We start from the raw sequence: 21,602 nt of genomic DNA, 5'->3' as shown, positions 1-21,602 counted from the left end.
AAGAAGACCAGGGCGATTAACATGGAGAAGTAGCACTACTTTAGGTCATCTTTAAAGCCAGGATAAGATTTGTTAGCTACCCAAGTGGCATTTCTGACTTCAAATAGTAGTATCATGCAGGATTTAAACTGTATTTAATGGAGCCTGGAGTAAGTCTACATTTAATTATCTCCATTATGGGGTAGACAGTACTTGAATTCATACAATTTAGCCGACTGATGCAGTTTGGTTTACAAAATAGATGGGATGGGAGATCGAGAGCGCCTCAGAGGACAAGGAGAGTTGTAGGGTGATGTTACTGGAGAGAGCCTCAGAGCATTGCCTGCCAAGCCCGCTATGTTGTTTAAGCTTCGGGATTTTTCATATCCTTTTATGAAAAAAGGCACAGACATCAGTTGAATTCAACCAGAAAATAAACATAGACAAACAATACCATGCAGGATAATCAAAAGTGCTATTTTGAGTTCAAGGAATAATCTTTTTTTTTTTTACAAAGAATTCAATATTGAGACCATTTGTAACTTAAAAAAATAATAAAGCTCACTAGCGCTGTCATTCCCAGAAGATTAAACCAGCTATCACAAATTATAGTTGTACTATTTCAAAATTTATTCTTTCCCAAATTATATTTTGCATTGATGTCATTTTGGCATAAATACTAGAAATCTTTTAAGAATTAGGCAAAGCAACTTAAGTAAGATATAAATTTGGCTAATATTTTTACATTTCAGAATATGCTTCTGAAAAAAAAAACAAGTGGGCTGTTTTTTCTTTTCATTTTTTGTTATTTACTAAGCTAATAAGCAGGATTAACTTTAAGTGGATGACTTTTTTTCTCAAGCATATTTAATCTGCCAGCTTTACAGTATTAAAAGGATGATTCTCAAATAATGGCATTGGATGCCATTATCTAGGCAATGTGGAATGAATGCCCATTTCTAGTTCCTGGGATTAAAAAAAAAAAAGGAAAGAAAAAAAAAAGAAATGAAATGAAATATAAGTTGAGTCATAATTCAGTGAATTAGAGTCTGAACTTGGTTATCTGATGTTTTCAGTTGGCTCTCCACTGCCAGGAATTGAGAACTATTTGATCTTGATTCACTTTTTCTTTCTATCATCTCGCATTCTAATCATTCGTGTGTGATAGTCATGGATTTACAGACTAAAAGATCCATCTCACAAGCTTTAACCCAGTGGTTTTCCTTAGCCACTCAAGCAACATCCTCATCAAGGTCACCTTTGGAAGGACTCATATACTGTAGTACTAGTTATTAGAAAAGATGAGAGGTGGTTAAGTGGGGTGGATGGCACACTGCAAAGTTAGAAGTGAACTGTCTTAAGAGCAGGACAACCATTGACTGAGAAAGTAGCCAGGAAATAAATGTTCTGACAGGCCCACTGAAAAAAAGCGTTGTAGAACCAGGAAATGAAATTCTCTGTTGGGCAGTTAAAGCTGAGCAAGGACATCCAATTTCAGTGAACTTTGTTATCCCTTAGACTTAGGGCACATTCCTTTGGCTCCTAGCGGCCCTCAGTGTGCATGATGACTATCTGAGAAAGAAAATGGGCCTTTTGTGCTTCCCCATGTTCCTCTCAACGACTTCTTTTTCTAATTCTCTATTTTCATGGACTTCTGGGGAAGAAGCTAATACTCTCTCTCCTCCTTTCACTAGAAAAGGAGAAATTAAGCGAGTTAGTGACTATTTGATTTATCAGGGCCCAGAGACCAGGATGGACGTGGGTTGCAGTAACTGGTCTACTGTGGGGTGAAGCTGCACTGAATAGGAACATCCCTCCCCACACACACATAAACTTTCAGCATGCTTGATGTCCTGAGATTTTTGTAGATGGAAATTTATGCCATCCATTAACCATAGTAAGGTTCTCTAGGACATAATTTCTGCTAACGAGAGAATTTTCCGCCAATATGTTTTGTTAGCATTCGGAGATAAAAAAACGCAGGAAGTGATATATGTTTCATCCTATTCCAGTGGATGATGGAATACTTAATAAGATGATGTCTTAGGGGCGCCTGGGTGGCTCAGTCGTTAAGTGTCTGCCTTCGGCTCAGGTCATGATCCCAGGGTCCTGGGATCGAGCCCCACATCGGGCTCCCTGCTCAGTGGGAAGCCTGCTTCTCCCTCTCCCACTCCCCCTGCTTGTGTTCCCTCTCTCTCTGTGTCTCTCTCTGTCAAATAAATAAATAAAATCTTAAAAAAAAATAAGATGATGTCTTAAATAATTAAAAAAGAATTGCAGATAATTTATCCTTACATAGGGACCTCCGTGTGCCTGGAGAGCTAGGTGTTACTGCTCTTCTCTAAAGTGATTGGAAATATAACTTGGGGAATTATAGGAAGATTTATCCTAGTTGACCATGTAATCTAAAGATGCAAACTACACTATAAAGATTGATTTGGTTTGATTAAAAGTAAACTGGTGAATATGCATGAACCAGAGAGGTTGTTAACACTTATAAATCATTCATCCTTACAAAAATTTACATTTTGTCTCCTACAACCTCTAAGCTCCCAACAGGACCTCCAAAAGGTAAAAGTTTTCTTGACAGTTTTCTATCAATTACACTAGTTATATGTAAATCTTGGTTGCCATTCTAAATGTTCAATTATTTTTCTGAATTACAGTCTTCAATATAAATATTACCCATTCTGTTTATAAGTCCTTTTATTTTTAATAATTATAATTTCAGTGTTCATTTGAAAAGACTTCCCTTCTAATTTAATAACAAGTATTTAATTAGTAAAATTATAAGTTATTCTTTTAAAGAATGTATTTTTTTTATTCTGCAGGTTCATTTGTGATAGAAAATTTGATAAGGTTTTCGCTTAAGCAAATTTTTATTGAGTGGAATGGTTAAAAATATAATTTATGAGAATAAACAATATTGAACCTAGTTGGAATCGACATCCAAATACATGGTGCACAGAGCATGTGCTTATTTGGGGCAATACTGAAACTGCTTATCCATGCACTATCAGTGGGTATGTTTTTGTGTATGAAAGATGATTTCCTAAAAACTACTGCATAAATAAAAACATAGGTTCCAAGTATTGAGAGTTCACTCTCATGGGGAATCCATAAATTTTATTACTGTATGCCCAACTATATTCATATTTGTTGATAGAAAAAGAATTCAGTAGGAATCTGGTAATTTCTTTTCATCTATATAGGGGAGAATTTTCAGAACTCTAAAAATCAAATCAGTAGAGAGACCAACTTGAAAGATAAAAAAGGTATCATATAGGAAATATGTCTGACTAAGAATAGGAGAAATCTATAATCTACATAAAAAGGAACAAGAGAAGAAATGAATGGGTTCCTGATAAACATAACAAGACAACACACTAAGAAAATTAAGTGAAATTAACTAAAAATGCTACAAGGCCTGGGAGAAAAAACACAAGGTGTAAAGTAATTAAGCAAGAATGAAAAAGAAATTTGATTAGGGTGAGAAATGACAAAGATTAAAAGCCCATAGATGAATTTTCAAAGATATGTTCATTGATAAACAGAATTTTGCATTTGTGAAATAAGATTTCATGTATAACTTCTCTATAGAAACTAAATATCTTATTAATTGCTTTGCTCATGAAACTTTGCCTTTTTACAGAAAAATTCTATATTTACATAGTGCTTTATAATTTACAAAGTATTTTTTCTTATGTGATCATCTTTGACAGTTTAAAATCCAAAGTATTGTTTAAGAGTGGAAGGAAAAAATTTTAGCTAAGTTCTTAAACATGCAGCGTTAGTATAAATATTGCATGTGATAATTTATTAAGTGATGCTCAAAAATGTATGTGAATGTAACCACGTATTACATATAAATACATATATACGTATAGTGAGTAAAGATACGTAATGTACTTAAAATATAATGTTCTATACAAGAAATTATTAGTTACATATTATAATCATTATTTATGTATGTATATATATTTTGTTTAAGTACTATGATAGGACATTAACTATCTTCATAAAATATTTTAAAAATTGTTCTAGCACTTAATATTTAAATGTAAAATAGCAAACAACCAAATAAATCTATTCAGATCATTGAAATACATTTTGTGCAAATAATAGATGCTGAGGAACAGAAGTAATTGAAATGAAGAAGTATGTAAAATATTACATACTGAAGAAAGAAAAGAAGAATCTGTCTTCTCTTTTGAGACTCAAAGGCATGGAGACAGAAAGGACAATACAAAGTGTTCAGAAGCAATGAAAGAGAAGTACAATATGGGTAATGAGACATTTCAAAGAGAAGACATCACAAAATAAATATTTAAGGCTTAAAATGTTAAAGTATTCAATAGGGAGAAACTACAATGAATAGCAAAAAAAAGTGCAGTATTTTTAATGCAGTTGCACTAATATGAAAGTTTCGGAGTGGCTTTTCATTAAAATTCAGTCCATTGGATAAGAAATTATTATAGTTCTTTCTCTATTTGGTCAATAAGCAGAGAAAGAGAACCATGGCAATAAAGCAACCGGAATTATCAAAGTAGGAGGTAATCAAAGAGCATATCAGCCCTTGGACAAGGGTGGGTAATAGACGTCACAAAGTTCCTAAAGGAGGGAAAAAAGGGTCCAATTGTCCTGAGATCTGTCAAGTTTACGTAAAACAAAAACAAAAAATAGTATCTAGGGAACAGTCACAGACGGTGTCATCATCTAGAAAATTGGAAGGACATGATGGAGTGGAGATTCAATATTCTGTTATATTTCTTAACCAGTATGCCTACCCAACAAAATTTATTCATTCAACAAACATTTATTGTCTTCTGTGTGCCAGGCACAGTTGAGTGTGGGTTGAAAACAGTAATAAACGTAAAAGTATTATTGCCTCAAAAAGAAATTCTGTAGCACAATTTATAAGTATATAAGTAGCCTTTCAAGTTATGGGGTATACTATTCTATATGGCCAGGGATGTTGGACCTTTTGGTCTTCTGACATTCAGATAATTCATGGCAAAAACTGCATAAATACTGGATAAGAGACTTAATTACAGTGTGTTTAAAACTTTTCTTTGGGGGAAAAAAAAGCCTTATTGTTTTATCAATTACTTATCAAATATATGCATAGAATCAATTAGTGAGTTTTATTACCTGTAGTTAAAAAGATAACTTTTAAGGACTGTTGAGTACATTATATTAAAGAAATTAGCTGAGTGACTTAATTTTTAAATACCCCATTACAATTCTTGCCATAGACTAAGGGAAACCAAAACTATAAAGAAAGAAATAAGGGTGAAATGCCTTTCAGATAGGACAATCAAGTAGGCTGTTATGATATGCACTTTAATGTTTATAATGAGAAAAGAGGTGATGAGGAATGCAAGAGAACATTGCATGCAGGCTTTCCTAGAAAATGACGAAAAAGCATTTATATCACTCCGTATATTTGTAGCACTTAATTTCTAAGTCACCTGTTAGGAGCTGATTAAATTGCATGCCTACCTTTCCTGATCCCTCCATCAGAAGCACACGTGTAATCACCTGTCGTCAGTAGGAAACATGTTTCCCCTCTTCTGTTTTTGTCTCTGGTACTAGAGCGTCTGATGGGGAGCCTTTCTGGGGGTGATAATGGCGGCTCACTTCCTGTACTGTCGTCACCTGATAACACTGGTCACAGCACCATGCCCATTGACAGACAGTGATGGATGAGGAAATGAGACAGTACAAAGAGTTTACACGGAATGTCCATAGTACAGTCACTCGATATACAAAACACAATAATCACATCATGGTAAGAAAAAGGGTTTTCATCACTCATTACAAAAATTTACATGGAGCAAAATGGAAATGTGTTGAGGAGAGAAATGTTCTTTGGGAAGTTTTAATTGCATTTTGGATTCTACCTAACAGGAAATGGACTTTCACAGAACTAATATAAACTCAAAATAAGTGTGATAATGACGTAGCACACACATTAATATCTTACGATTTTTGACATGCTATCTAGTTATTGTGAATAAGAATCTTTAAAAGTGGAACCTATTTAAGGAAAAACTCCTAGGTACGTATTTGGTTTGGGAGTTCTTTAAGACACATGCTTATAATATTTGCAGAAAGCAACTTTCCAAAAAAATCTTAATAAAAATAATCCCAAAACTCACTTTGTGTCCAGGGTCTCCTCTGAAGTGAAAAGTATTTTTGAGCATAACAGTGGAATAAGATTAACTTCTCCAAATGTGCCCTTGAAACAACTGTTTACTTCTATATGCTTGCCAAAGACATCTGCATCCTATTGGCCTAGATGCTAGCTTGTTATAATAATATTTATTTACCCAGGCTGAGAGTGTGTCCTGTTTCTCATGCCCTTCACAAGGACTATGCACAGGTACTCTGAGAACAGCCCGATGAGACTAGCAACACCAACTAAACTCCACCTTTCATAAAGACATTCTTTGCCTTATAGTTTTCAGATATATTGACAGAATTTGCAGAACAATGTACTAAGTAAGCATAGGGATCTTTATGAATAAAATCTTTAAAAAGCAGTTTAGTTCCAGCCACATTTTTTTCCCATTTACTTTGTATAAACTTCTGGAAGCTAATGAAGGAACCTATGAAAATGTTACCTGCCTTTTTTTTTGTTTGTTTGCTTGTTTTGTGTAATTGGTGTTATTTCAAAATCATGTGAAAGTATTCACATGGGATTACCATAAGTCATTTTTCTACAAGAAAAAGATTAAATATATCTACGTTATAGGGAATGCACATATCTTAAATTTTCAGAGTGGGCTGAAAGGTAATTAAATCATTCAATCTATAAAATATTTCATCTGTACCAGACACAATAGAGTAGAGAGCACATTACTGACTATCATTGTGGCAAAACGAACATTAATTTACAGTCAGTGTCCTCCAGATTAACTATGGCAATGGAGAGGGGTAGGGATTCAGTAGTAGATCACCCAAAATTCAGTTTGGGAGGGGAACAGAGCCCAATGCATGGTGTGTAAAAAAGGAAATCCACAGGGAAGTTCAACTTTGCCATTGATAAGACAAAGCAGATCATCTACCTCCAGGAAAATGGTGAATTTATTATATTACATAGCATCTTACCCAATCTAAAGGTATTATACTGAATATCCTAAGTTAATAATGAAAATTTAATCAATCCTCTAGAAAATTGCTAGGAATGACTTTTATTATCAAAAAGGCTATCTTCCATATCACCTTTTTGGTGTTCAGGCCATTGAAATATAAGCATCCATTCTTTTTAAGTAACTGCTTCTTGTGAAATAGGTTGAGATGCATGGGCCCACGTGGCAGAGATAAAACTGAGACAAACACACCAAGCCAAATGATAAGGAAATCAACATTTCGAGAATGAAAGATGGAAAATGGTCAGTATCATACCATCACATCGTGCAGGGGAACAAAGAAACATTGGCACAAAAGCAACAAACAGGCAAAAGAAAATATTGGCACCATCAGCAAAGGGCATTCCCACTAAAGCAGGAAAACTCTATAGACCAGCTATGCAGGCTTCTACTTGGAATCTTACTGAGAAAAGCTACAGTCTAGCTGTCTACAAGCCTGACACAAACACATGTACTGTGAAGGGGTAGAACTGAAAACTCAGGAACATTTGCAGACGATGAAAATGGTTGCCTTCTACCTGAGGGACATACTGGTCTATAAAGTGTTTAGTGGCATGCATTTGAAATTGTGCCTTACCTGATCTGTTATGTTCCAGAAGCCGATTGTCTTTGCCCAGACACGTGTCACCCTGCGTGCTGTTGCAGGCCATATTTAATTCTGTCTTGCAAAAAGTAGGTGAGCTTGCCTGAGGGGCAGGAGGGATGTGCTTCTTTCTTTTTCTTGGAAGTTTCTGCTTCGCCATTGCCAAGGAGTAGTACATTCCAAAGTTGTTGACAATGACAGGCACTGGCATGGCTATTGTGAGCACTCCAGCCAGAGCACACAGGGCTCCCACCAGCATCCCTGACCATGTTTGGGGGTACATATCCCCATAGCCCAAGGTAGTCATGGTCACTACAGCCCACCAGAAGCCAATTGGAATGTTTTTAAACTGCGTGTGCTCACTAGCTGAAGGGTCGTTAGGTTGAGCTCCTACTCTCTCGGCATAGTAGATCATGGTAGCAAATATCAAAACTCCTAGAGCCAGGAAGATTATCAGCAGCAAAAATTCATTAGTACTAGCTCGAAGAGTGTGTCCAAGCACCCTCAGACCTACAAAATGGCGGGTGAGCTTGAAGATTCTCAGGATCCTCACAAATCTTACCACCCTGAGGAAGCCAAGTACATCTTTAGCAGCTTTGGATGACAGCCCACTGAGTCCCACCTCTAAGTAGAAGGGTAGGATGGCCACAAAGTCAATGATATTCAAGAGATTTTTGATGAATTCAAGTTTATTAGGGGAAAAAATGATACGGACTAAAAATTCAAAAGTAAACCACACCACACACACTCCTTCTACATACGTCAAGGCAGGATCCGTTTCGATTTCATATTGCAGAACAACACTTGTGCCATTGATGACTGGTTCTGTCTTGTTTTTAACAATATTGAAAGCTTCATGTGTTTCCAGGCAAAAGGTTGTGATTGAAACCAGGATGAAGAATAAAGAAGCAAAAGCAATAAACTGTAGGGGAAAAGAAGAAATAAAAAAAAGAAACAGAGAGTGATCTGAACTATAGTATACTTTGATCCAAATCTAAGAGCATCGATCCCTGCAGATGAAAAAAAATAAAAACATATTTGGAAATTTTGCTTGGGATGTCACTCGAGTGAAAGAAGAGATGCGTAGGTATCATTAATTAGAGTTGCACATGTAATGTGTTTCAAGTTCTGTTTTCTGCTTATATAGGTAAAACCTTTTGCTTTATGTTGAAAAATAATTTCTTGACTCTTTTGAATAAGAAAATATACCTGTTAAGAGAGCATAACAATCAATCCAAAACAATGTTAAAGGGCAATAGACTGAAAAAAAATAATAAATGTACACAGTGGCTCCAGATATTGTTTCTGATCCTACAAATCTTCATGTATTAGATCATGTTTTACATCTATAAATACAAGGTGCAGTCCACACTGATGAAAATTTGGAAGCCACATGCATTTTTAACCATAAATAAAATGTTCAAGTTGTTATGAGGTATGAACATGAAAAAAAATTTTTTTTGAGTTATGTTACAGTTAAATTGTGTCAACTTAAGGTGGAGACTTGTCCAAAAGAACCATCTAGAGATGAAGAGTAGGCAACAAGACTGAAGACAGAGAAACAGAATTAAGGAACAAATTAAAAGACAGTTTTCTTTCTCACCTGAAAAAGAACTCCAAGTGTTAGAGGAAAATGCTATAAAACTGTAGGGTTTCTTTTTTATTCAAGTTTTTATTTCATTTCTTCAGTCAATAATATGTGAATACACACATCTACTAACACAGAATAATAATAAAAGCTCTCACTTACATAGTTCTTACTAGTGCCAGACACTCATAAAAGCAAATTACATAATTAACTCATATCAATACTCATAACAGCACTATGACTACCATATTTTACAGTTCTGCAATATTCACACAGAAATTAAGCTACTTTTCCAAGTCATAAGACACAAAGTGATAGAACTAAGACACTAACCTGACAAGTTTCGCCCCCAGTTGTTTTGTTAACTACCAAACTCTTGCTTGTTGAACACAAGTATGTTGAAAAATTTATTTATCTTGGGGTCGCATACTTCTTAATATTCAAGATCTGAAAACTTAACACCCAGTTTGAGTGAATGGTACTGTTGCAGACGGTACCAGAGGCTTCCAAAGAAGCCAGCAGATTCCTAGTGCTCTCTGCTAATGCTCTCAGATTTAGCACGCGTAATGAGCGCCAAGAGATTGCCTCTTGAATATCCAAATTAAGTAATCATTTAGGAGCAAGAGGTCATCAGTCAGGTGCAGGATAGCCCTTTTCAGAAATAATAGGGTGTATCCAAATCTCAAACCTGTCCCCTAATACCTATTCCTCATCAAGCCATTGAAAAGATCTAAGTTTCAAGAAGAGACTGAAAACTACCTCATTTTTTCCTGGTAGAGTTTCAATGTAAGCGATATACAAAAGGATGAAAAAAATCTCAGGATGGTGATTATCTGCCTTAAAGAACCACCTCAAATTCTGAAGTTGTTCCTATGCAATGTAGCAGTGAGTACATTGTTCATATAGTATTATACAGCATGCCATTTTTATGGCTTTGACTTATTTCCCCATGCATATCTTCCCATTTCCTTTGGTTTTGACATTATGGTTTCACTAATATCTTTCCCAGACATAATGCAAGATGTTAACATGTTCTCACTCAGCTTTCTCTTTGTACAAATAAATATATGGTTCTGTTAAAATCAACTACTTGTCGTAACAGGATCGCTAAGACCTTTTAGATACTTTAAAAGATGATATCTTTCGGAAGAAGAATCAATTATCCTTGATTCATGCATTACTTCTTAATCGGATCACAATTTTATCTATAGATTTGAGAGTCACCTTTGTTTCTGATTCCCCCTGAAATCTTTTTTTGTCTTTAGAGCCCTCCTGGTGTATATATATTGACTCCCCCACCAAGCGACTCCCCACACTCTAGTCTCCAGCATTTCAGACTGAGTGTCAAAAGTTTTAGTGCACACATTCTATCTATGAGGCAGGTACAGAATACTAGGCAGTTAAAGTAAGCTGCAATTTTATTTTATGCTTCTAGTGTTCTTCAGTCAGCATTTTTTCAGCTAACTTTGCAGTCTCAAACTCTGTCCACCCACATTCATGTAGTGAATTGATTGGGACTTCCCAGCATTGCTCTTCCAGAATCTGTTCTAGCTTCCCAGCCTACCTCTCATACAACAAAGACAATTTTCGAGTGTACTTTGATGCTTGTCAACACAAAACACTGGGATCTTTTCCGATCGTACATTTTCCTACTCTTCATTTATTCATTCAGCAAGTACGAATTAGGTGCTTCTCTATGCCAGGCCACAGGATGAGGGCATTAATGTAACCGTAGTTAACAAAACACTGTGCCTGTGTTTGAGTAATTCACAATCTATTAGGGACGCAGGCATTAAATAATTAACCACACAAAAATTATATAATTACAATTGTGATAAATGCAATGAAGGATAGAAAGGATCAAAAAAGGGGGGCTTTATTTTAAGACTGAGGTGTCATAGAAACCTCTGACAAAATAACTGCAGACTGAAATTTGAGGGATAAATGAAGGTTGACCCGATGGAAAGGGGAGACTGGTCTATAGCACAGTAGGAAGTTTTAACAAAAAGTCTGGACTTTTTCCATCTCACTTTCTCAAGTGATGCCTTTACTGAAACACCACAGGAGAAGCAGGTCCTTCCAAATCTGCCTCTTCTGCACGAATTGTCATGATTAAAGCCCAACCTAGCACAGAGACCCTGACTTTTTCGAAGTTAACCTCTTTTTCTGAAGAGCTATAAATAAACCAGAAATATTACCTGGGTTTTAAAATGAGGCTGTAAGGTGACTTTAGAGCAGTTTGGTTGCTGATGGTACTCCTTTAGACTTGTTGGCCTATTGGGAGAGTGATAGAATTCACTTATCTTAAATTATTGTATCAGCCCCATTGTTTGGAATGCAGTAAAAAGAAAAGATATATGTTAACGTGGTTTTTAATATAAAGCACTATGTAAACACTAGAAATCATTATTATATATATTTTAGTATACTTTAAAAATATATCATTAGTATCTCAATGAGAACTACTAGAACCTGACGTTTATGTTCATTAAATGAGTTATTATGTTGTCAGAAAAAGGTCAAGAGAGTCAGAAGGTACCACCACACTTGGTGGTTGGAATTTAAGTAACATGAATCATCTTGTTAAACTGCCCATTTTGCCCACCCATATACCTAGAAAAGGAGTTTGGTCATATTTATTAGAACATACCTGGAGAGCTTACACAAATGTGAATTCCTCACTGTCCACACCAGATATCAGACACAGATTCTTTTGTTTGGGGAGAAGGAATTTGCATTTAACAAGCATTCATGGTGATTCCTATACATACTAAAGTTTGAAAAACACTGTTTCACTGTGTTTTCAACTTGATAATACAAGGTTGATAACTCATTATTAAATGAATTGGAGAAGTTTCTAAATTACAAGCATTTGTAGAATCTTCCTAAACCTTAATAAAAATAATTCACTACCTCTTATATTATAGGACGTTTGTGCCTGTGTGCGTGAGTGTATGTGTGTCTTTGTGTGTGTGTTGTGACATAATTCTGGCTTCTACACAAGTATTGGTGAGTAAACAAAGCAACTCAGCCTCTCTCTATATATAATTCTAAGACACAAAACTTTGAAAATCAAAAGTTGTCTGTTTTTACAAGTCACTTGGAACTTGAATTTATCAATATTTTTATTAGCATTATTTAAAGAACCACATCATGGTTTTGTATTTGTATTATTCTTCATTATAATTTTTATAGTTCTGTATATATTTAGCTTTTACGGACTTCGTAAATCTGCCAGAGTGTGATAATAGTATAATAGGAAAATAAAAAGAGTATAAAAAAAGAAACAAACTGTCATTCTGGGAGAGAGATACTCATCTCAGAAGTACATGAGTGTTTTACTTTAAAAAACAAGCTAGATAGGCCATTTTTTTTTATTAATAAAGTCTAAAATCACTACTAGGTATGGTTTAGAATGAGAGGGCTGTAACAGAGAACCAAAATAGTCTTCATAATAACGTGGTAGGAAATTGGAAGTTGTCTTCTGTCAGCTTAAAAGTGGGGAAGTTGGAAGAAAGTTGAAATCTGGAGAGAAAGAAATGGGAAAGGTCTCTAAGGAGGAGGAAAGGCCCATAGTGGGAGGGGTAAGCAAGTGAGAAATCCCTGTTCAGGTGCAGCAAAGGAACTTTGGGATACGGATGGAGTGTATCAAATTTTAAGATGATGCTTTCTCTGTTATGCCTTCAGTAAAAGGTGGTTGTACAAGAGCCTGGCATTGATGGTGCTTTGAGTGATGAAGGTATTGGGCCATGGGAGGACAAAAAGAGTGGAGCGATCAACCATGGAGGCAAGATACACAGTGAAGCTCAAAAACATAGGAGAGTAAAAGGAAATCAGGAGAAATATAGCCCTTGTGAAAATATTTGGAGACATCAGGAGAGACTGATTTCCCAATGGAATGAAGAATAGGAGCTCAGTTTATTAGGAACTTAGTTTGAGTATCAGATGAAAAAGTGACCCCAGAAGCCTTGAAGACCTAGAGTCATCCAGAGGCAACACTTGGACTCCATTATCAAGGAATTTGTACACTTCAGTTGAACTTAATTCTAAAAGACTTGGATATAGAAAATGTCTTCTTTTTTTCTGACTCAGTAAGTTAAGCTGAACTGGGTAAATAGGTTAGATTGAATAATATTAAGGAAAAGAAATTAAAAAGGAAAGAAATGGGGAAAAAAGAAGGTTTTATTTGTTTGTCTCCTTCATTGAGCTGGGAATTGTTTAAGGACTGGAATGATGTCATATTCATTTTTGTACCTCCTGCTTTTGGCGCAGTGGTTAGTATTTAGTATGACTGGCTGGAAGGAGGGATAGAAGGATGAAAGAAGTAATGAAAGAATAAATACATTAACAAAATAATAAGGTAGACCACATTCTAGTGGAAATCTAAATGATTTGAGAAAAAGGAAATGACAGAAATGAAACAATAAAATATGCATATTGAGGCAAAAAAGCCAAATTTATAGCAGAAGCAAATTGAACTGTTCTATAGGTCCACACATTGCCATTAGTAGCTTCCATTAATTCTGCTAATGGAGTCTTATCAAAGAGTTGGGGAAGAAAAGCACATTGCCATCTCTCTCTTTCTCTTCCTCTGTGATAAGACCAGAAACTCTTACAGGCATTAAATGAAATAATGAAATAATTAAAATATTAGAAAGCTTTCTAGAAGGTGTTATCATGCTGACTTAATTCACAGAACTGATGTATCATCTCAGGCAGTTTCAGAAGGGATATATATGTCCTGCTAAAATATTGGCTTGTGGATCCAATGAGTAGCCATTTTTTTTCTCCATAAGCCCAGTGTCCATGATTGGCTAGAGTGCCCAATACTCTGTTTTAATTTAGTTTTGTTTTGTTTCTAATTAGCAACCATGGAAAGAAAGCCCTCAGAGTGCAGTTCTACATAGAAGATATGTCAATCTGCCTCAGTGCAAAGATTTAAGTAGATCTCCAAGTACATATAATAGGCTAAGAGAAAGAGGGGAAAAGCAGGTCATATTTTTGTTTCATCATTTTCTCTTTCCTCTTAGCATTAAAACTGATATAACTGAACTCTATCTATACCTAGCTCAAAAGGGTCAAACATAATGAGGACCAGACTGATTAAGTGGCCTTCCTCTGTGCTCCCATAGCCCAGGATCACTGATGTAGCAATTTTCACACACTTTTCTTACTGATTTCACACGTCTAAAAATTGTTCAAAGAGAAGAACTTAATACCTATCCCTAGAGCCAAAGACAGAGCTTCAGTGATGGCAAGAAGTAGGTGCTCAGTTCTTGTGAAATTAGTGAAAGAACACGTTTTTGAAATATGTTTACTTGGTATGTAAAAATTCCACTGGCTCCAACACAGAATCTGTCCTTTAAAAGTCACCTCAAAAAAGAAAAAAAAAAAAGGGAGGGAGGGAGCCTGGGTAGCTCAGTTGGTTAAGCATCTGACTCTTGATTTTGGCTCAGGTCATGATCTCAGGGTCGTGAGATCAGAGGGACTCCGTGCTGAGCGTGGAAGCTTTTTAAGATTTTCTCTTCCTCTCCCTCTGCCCCTTGCCTCTCATGCACATGCATGCACTATCTCTCTCTCTAATAATTAATTAAAAATTAAAAATAATAAAAAATAAAAGTCATCCTATTATTTCACAAGTAAAAACCTCAACCTATATCTTAAAGGGGGAAAAAACCTGAAGAAAAAATTAAACTTACCTCTATTTGATAATAAGAGTCAATGAGATAATTTAATAGTTAGAAATCAACATTTTTAAGACAAGTTACCTAAAACATAGATTTTGCCATGGCCCATGAATTCCAGTCCTTCAAAGAGATTCCCATTGAAGGACTGGAATTCATGGGCCATGGCAAAAAAAAGCCTGAAATTTCTTCTTAACCTTGACAGTCACCTTGAAAATGGACTCCTCACATCAGGAAATTGAGGACACTGAATTTTGTCAATTAAGACTGTGAAAATAGCCATTGATTTAATAAGACATTTAGAAGGGAGGAGTTTTCTTTCCTCCTTGATTTCCTCTCACTTGTAAAAGATGATGAACCATCACTCTTTGCTTTGAGATGATTTCTCACTTGCTCTCGCATCTTGCAGGGACTCCATGTGCTAAAACTAAATGAGTTCTTTGGATTATGGTTGCAATACTTGGTCTGAGATCAGCTTTAAATATTCTTTGTATGTAAATACTGATAAACTTGTCTGGATGATGATCAGGGTTGCCTGACCTCTTGAGTTTTCCTGCGAAGGGCATTAGGTACATTGTACTGGGGTTATGATTCATGGAAGCAATTGGTTAGGATCCCTCTTTTCTCTCAGGGAGCTAATGCTCTGAAAAGGGATCCCAGCACAATAGTTTTAATCAATGCTTGGGAGGACAGTTTTATTTTTATATACTACTATATTTATATAATATAGTTTTTATATAATAACAGTTTTATTTTTATATAATATGCTAGTGGACTGGCTTAGCCAAGAGGAAGACAGCTTTAACAGACAGTTGTCTGCCTTAAGAAGAGGTGTCAGATTTCAGATTAAGTTGTGAAAGCCTGAAGAATGTTGCAGTAAACACCATTTAAGAGTTCATAATGTAGTGTAGGAATGAAGATCCTTGAAGCAACTATGGAGGAAGATCCTAAATTGCAAAGGTTTGCTGTTACCAGCTTTCAACCCAAGTCAATTAAGCCAACCTATATTATCATAAAACTGCTAAAATGCTGCATCTGGTTAAATAGGCGAAGACTTTGCTTTATTTGCCTTGTGTGCCCACCCTGCCCTATAATCATAAAGATGGAATGAATTGTAACATTTAGTTTAATATATATATGTATATATACACAAAGGAATTTCAGCGTTTTCAATTCCACATGAGGTATATCTACCTTTAGCTTGCATTTTAAGGACATTATGGATTTTCCAAATGCTTCACTCCTATTATGCCCATTCTGAGTTTCTCTCTTAAATAATTAAATAAAGACATGAACAAGGACTTCCAATAATGAAGAATCAGAGCCCACAGTGCCTCCCAATCAAAAATTTCCATTTTTAGAAATTTACTCTGGTAAAATTTGTATAGAAAAGTACAAGGATATATGTAGAAAGACATTCACTAAAGCATTATTTGTAAAAAAAAAAAAAAAAAAAAAGTAAGTGTCCACGAGTCAATGTTATGTCCATAATATAGCATTACAAAGAATGAGGAAGATAAATATGTCCTGATATGAAATGATATCCAATGAAACATTAAACAAAAAGATGGCTGTGGCATAACATCCAGAGTCTAATACCATTTCTTTCTCTGTGTACAACTAATGCATGCAAATAAATAGCAACACTACACTTTAGCAGTGGTTATGTCTGAGTGTAAGAGTGGCATCTTGTGAATGTGTTGCTAATGGAGAATTATAACTGAGTCTATAAATATCTTTAAAGTTTAAAATTTTTACAAAATTTTTAATCATGTATTATGTTTTATTTTAAAACAAAATTCAAAGAAAATACTAACCAAGAGAGGATTAAACTTGGATCTTCATTCTCAGTGACCGTTAAGCTGACTTTATTACTCCATAGAAATTATTTATTGGCAGATTGCCATTTTTCTTCTTTTCTACAGCACCTTCAATTTAGCAAATGCTCTTAATTATGTATGTATTCAAGTCTCATATACTAGCTTTGCTGTAATTAACAAGAATGTGGTGTTGTTCACAGAACTGTGGTCTCTAGAGAAAGAAAATACTCTCTTTCATTAGTAAGACTATCCTCAAGTGCCAACCAAGTAGGGACAGCTAGAGCCTGGTGTCTGCTGGTTCCATGCAGAGTTGACAATTACTTCAGCCTCTTTTGAGGCTGGTAAAATCAACTTCTCTTCATTCAAGTTTTACTGTTTAAAAGCAGTTTCACAAACTTTATTTTTTTTTTGATATTGAATTAGATTTTTCCTCAATGGGGATACCACACACATACATGATTACTAAATGCAGAAATCAGTGAAGAAGGTGAAGAAGATTAAGCTAAGGTAACTGTAGATAATCATATGTGTGTTTAAAACACATTTTATGTTTTATATTTATATCTATGTGTAAAATGTGTTTATATGTATAGATAGATATGTATGATATACATAGGCATAGATTATATATAGATATGAATATATTATATAGATAGGTATAAAGTAGAAATAAAACAATATAAGATTTAGATTTCTCAAATCAAGAAATGTACCCAAATATTATTTTTGGCCACTGAAACTTATATGATCCCTGATAAATATTTTCCACCATGTTTTTATCTTATCCAATATAAATGCACATCATTCTCTCTACATTTTTTTCTATGCCACAGACTGATTTCCTGAAAATTTTATTTGGCCTATCCATTCACACCCAAGTGTAATTTTTCAGGATCCAGGCAAGTGAGGCCTATACATAACGTTAGTATTATCACAACAAATTACTGGTGTTCAAAGTTAGGTAACTGAATTTAAAAGTCATCAAATATGGGGGCACTTGAGTTGCTCAGTCTGTTAAGCATCTAACTCTATTTCAGCTCAGGTCATGATCTCAGGGTTGTGAGATCAAGCTCCACATTGGGCTCCCTGTTGGGCTCCACACTGGGCATGGAGCCTATTTAAGATTCTCTCTCTCCCTCTTCCTAACCCTCTCCCCCTCAAGCTCGTGTGCATGCTCTCTCTCTAAAAATAAAATAAAATAAATAAAATAACATAAAAGTGTAATTAATTTTTTGCATGAAAATAATTTTTACTATTTTTTATTAGAGTAAAGAAGAATTTTACACTTTTAGTCATAAGAATAACAGATTATAAATAGTCATTTCATAACATAAACATAAAAATAGGAAAATTGTAATTCCTAAATTCCAATTATTGAAAACTCCCTCCAAAATTTCCATATTTAACACATATTAATTTGTCTTAAATTTATTTTTAATTGATTCAATTCATCTTGGAATAATATGACCTATACCACAATGATCTAGGAATACCTAGGTCACATTTTTAAACCCTATTGACTGTAAGTCCTAGGCTAACAGTCACTTTCCAAATTAAATTATCCAAGAATCCTTGGTTTAACTTAGCTGCAAGTGAGGGAGGTAAAGAGAATGTTAGTTGAAGGTGAAGGGAGGTGACTAGTTTACAAACATTTGCTAAAGATTTGTTGACTCTGATAAGTCTGTTTTTTCAACACAGTGGCACTGTGGTTAAAACCTACTCTACAGAGTGCCATGTATTCTAGCTTGCTGGGGCACCTGTGCTGGTCCAGATCCCTGTACGAGCTTCAGTCCCAAATGTTTATCATTCTCTTTTTCCATATCTGCTTGATCAGTAATCCTTTCTAAAACATAACCATATTCAGAGAGCCAAGTCCTGAGAGTCTTCCAAGACCATCCAAATCTCCAATGGAGTGGGCCTTTCCCCCTTCTTCCCCACATTTACATATTTAAATTAGGGCTTTAGTAAGCATTCCTTTTTCCTCAAGATCATTTTGTTTGATAGATATTTGTTCTTCCTTGCTATGAAGCCTGGGTCAGGACACCTCCAATCTACCCTAGTCTACTTTAGCAAGTATGCCTATGTGGAGAGAGGATACTAGAGTCTCAGTTCCTCTTCTGCCTGAAAATCTTGGGTGCTCTTACAAATAGTTGCAGATTCTTCCCAGAGTCAAAGTTTCTGTATTCCACAAAACAAAAGCCCCTGGGTAACTGGTAATTTCATTACAAGAAGCAAAAAAGTCATATTTAAAATAGGGAGGGATTGATTGGCTATGTAATTGGAAATCCAATAGGGTCAACTTTGATGTCGCTTGCTTAAGCAATTGAACTATATCAACAGCTATCAGAGTGTGGCCTGGAACTTCTAGTGGTCCAGAGACCCTTTTCTTAGGTCTATAAAATCAAAATTAGTTTGAAATAATATTAAAATATTTTTTGCTTTTTTCATTCTCATTGTCATACCAGTTTACAGAAGAGTTTTCCAGACGCTACATGATGTGGTATTACAACAGAGTGAATGCACCAAAAAGACATGAGAATCCAGTCCACTTTCTATTACATCAGACATGGAAAAGATAAGCAAAAATGTAAAACAATGCCACTTTTCTCACTTTACTTTTCCTCTTCTAGAAATTTTATTCTTTTTAAAAATTTATTTTTCTAAGTCACGGAGATGTATGGCATAGGGAATATAGTCAATGATATTGTAATAACTATATGGTGACAGAAGGCAACTAGACTTACTGTGGGGATCATTTCATAATATATACAAATATCAAACCACTATTATGTATACCTGAAACTAATAGGATATTGTATGCCATTTACACTTCAGTTAAAATTTATTTTCATTAGGGGCACCTGGGTGGCTCAGTTGGTTAAGCGACTGCCTTCGGCTCAGGTCATGATCCTAGAGTCCTGGGATTGAGTCCTCCCATCGGGCTCCCTGCTCAGCAGGGAGTCTGCTTCTCCCTCTAACCTTCCCCCATCTTGTGCTCTCTCTCACTCTCTCTCTCTCAAATAAATAAATAAAATATAAAAAAAAATTTTTTAAGTTATTTTCTTTTTTCTTTTTTTTATTATTATGTTATGTTAATCACCATACATTACATCATTAGTTTTTGATGTAGTGTTCCATAATTCATTGTTTGTGCATAACACCCAGTGCTCCATGCAGAACGTGCCCTCTTTAATACCCATCACCAGGCTAACCCATCCCCCCACTCCCCTCCCCTCTAGAACCCTCAGTTTGTTTTTCAGAGTCCATAGTCTCTCATGGTTCATCTCCTCTTCCGATTTCCCCCCCTTCATTCAAAAAAGAAGATAGCAGGAGGGGAAGAATGAAAAAAGTTATTTTCATTAAAAATGTTCGCTCACATTACTGTGTTATGTCCTAATCCAGGAAAATAAGTATTTCCTAGGCCTTCTATAAATATTAATAGGGCCCACTGGTAACTCTATGCAAAGATCACAAGGTCTCCAAGGCAATCTTCAATACAATCATCTGCTTTCTTAGATTATAAAGTAAAATAAAAACATACATTTATTATGTTAATAATTTTAAAACTGTCATGAATGAAATGAACACTAACCTAAGGAATTCTCAGTAGTCACAGAAATCTGGAATAATCAAAAATATCTGCATCAACTGCTCAAATACTAGAATCTCTTGAAATTTAGTAATCTTATCTACTTATATGATTCCAATTGCCATCAATGAAACAGTGATAGCTCAAATGTCAATCTCCAACTTATACCTTTTTTGTGTATGATTTATCATAATTCCCCCAAGTCCACAAAGTTCTTCAGTCTCAATTAAATAATAAATGATATAATGACAATCAAAATAATAACTCTATTAGTCTGGGTTCTCCAGAGAAACAGAGACAACAGGATATATATAAGTATACAGAAAGAGATTTATTATGAGGAATTAGCTCACATGATTATGGAAGTTGAGAAGTCTTACCATCTGCTGTCTGCCAGATGAAGGCTTAGGAAACCAGTGTGGTAGTACTGGTCCAAGTTTGAAGAACCTCAGAACCAGAGTAGTCAATGGTGTTAAGTCCCAGTCTGAGTCTGGTGACCCAAGAACCAGGAGCTCCAATGTTCAAAGTCAGAAGAAGATGGATATTCCCACTGAAGCAGAGAGTGAATTCACCCTCCCTCTAACTTTTTGTTCTATTGGGCCCTTGACAGATTGGGTAATGCTCAATCACACTGGTGAGGAGATCCTCTTCACTCAGTCTACTGACTTAAATGCTAATCTCTTCCAGAAACACCCTCACAGACACATCCAGAAATGTTTACCAGCTATGTGGGCATCTGTTAGCCCAACCAAGTTGACACATAAAATTAACCATTTTATTAGTGAAGGTTTAAAAGACACTTCAAAGTCTACTTGCCTAATATATCACTCAAATCTGATCTTGCTATTCTATTATATATTTCTTTATTCTGAACCATCATTTATCAGTTAACCAGCTTAGTACTTAGATTACTTTTCTTTCTTCCCCAATACCTTCATCTGTTGTATCACTGAATCCTGTAGATTCTCAGACTTGAAATATCTCTAGTGTTTTTCTCCCTTCTCTACATTCCCAGTGCCAGTGGCCTAGTTTTTATTTTACCTTTCATTAGTTTTTCCTGGGTTACTAGGAATAAGTACTCCTTCAAGGGAACAAATATGATTATGTCACTCATCTGCTTAAAATAGTTTAATGGCTCCTATCACAGGATACAAAATGTTCTTAATACGTCATTCAAGAAATTTCTTTATGTGGACCTTACATAC

At 35.3% G+C, this 21,602-nt stretch overlaps 1 protein-coding gene across 1 annotated transcript in view; it reads right to left on the bottom strand.

Moving 5' to 3' along the window:
• The window catches only part of KCNC2 (potassium voltage-gated channel subfamily C member 2), a 200,483-nt gene that overhangs the window by 2,811 nt on the left and 176,070 nt on the right, over positions 1–21,602 (bottom strand). The window contains exon 3 of the mRNA XM_035002116.1: positions 7,711–8,638. Within this exon, the coding sequence (XP_034858007.1) occupies positions 7,711–8,638 (928 nt within the window). The remainder of the gene's footprint in view (positions 1–7,710; positions 8,639–21,602) is intronic.

This window comes from Mirounga leonina, unplaced genomic scaffold, assembly GCF_011800145.1.
Source record: "Mirounga leonina isolate KUSES-001 unplaced genomic scaffold, KU_Mleo_1.0 Mir_126, whole genome shotgun sequence".
Taxonomy (NCBI): domain Eukaryota; kingdom Metazoa; phylum Chordata; class Mammalia; order Carnivora; family Phocidae; genus Mirounga; species Mirounga leonina.
Note: the sequence above shows the minus strand (reverse complement) of the source record. Positions and strands in the feature narration are given on the sequence as shown.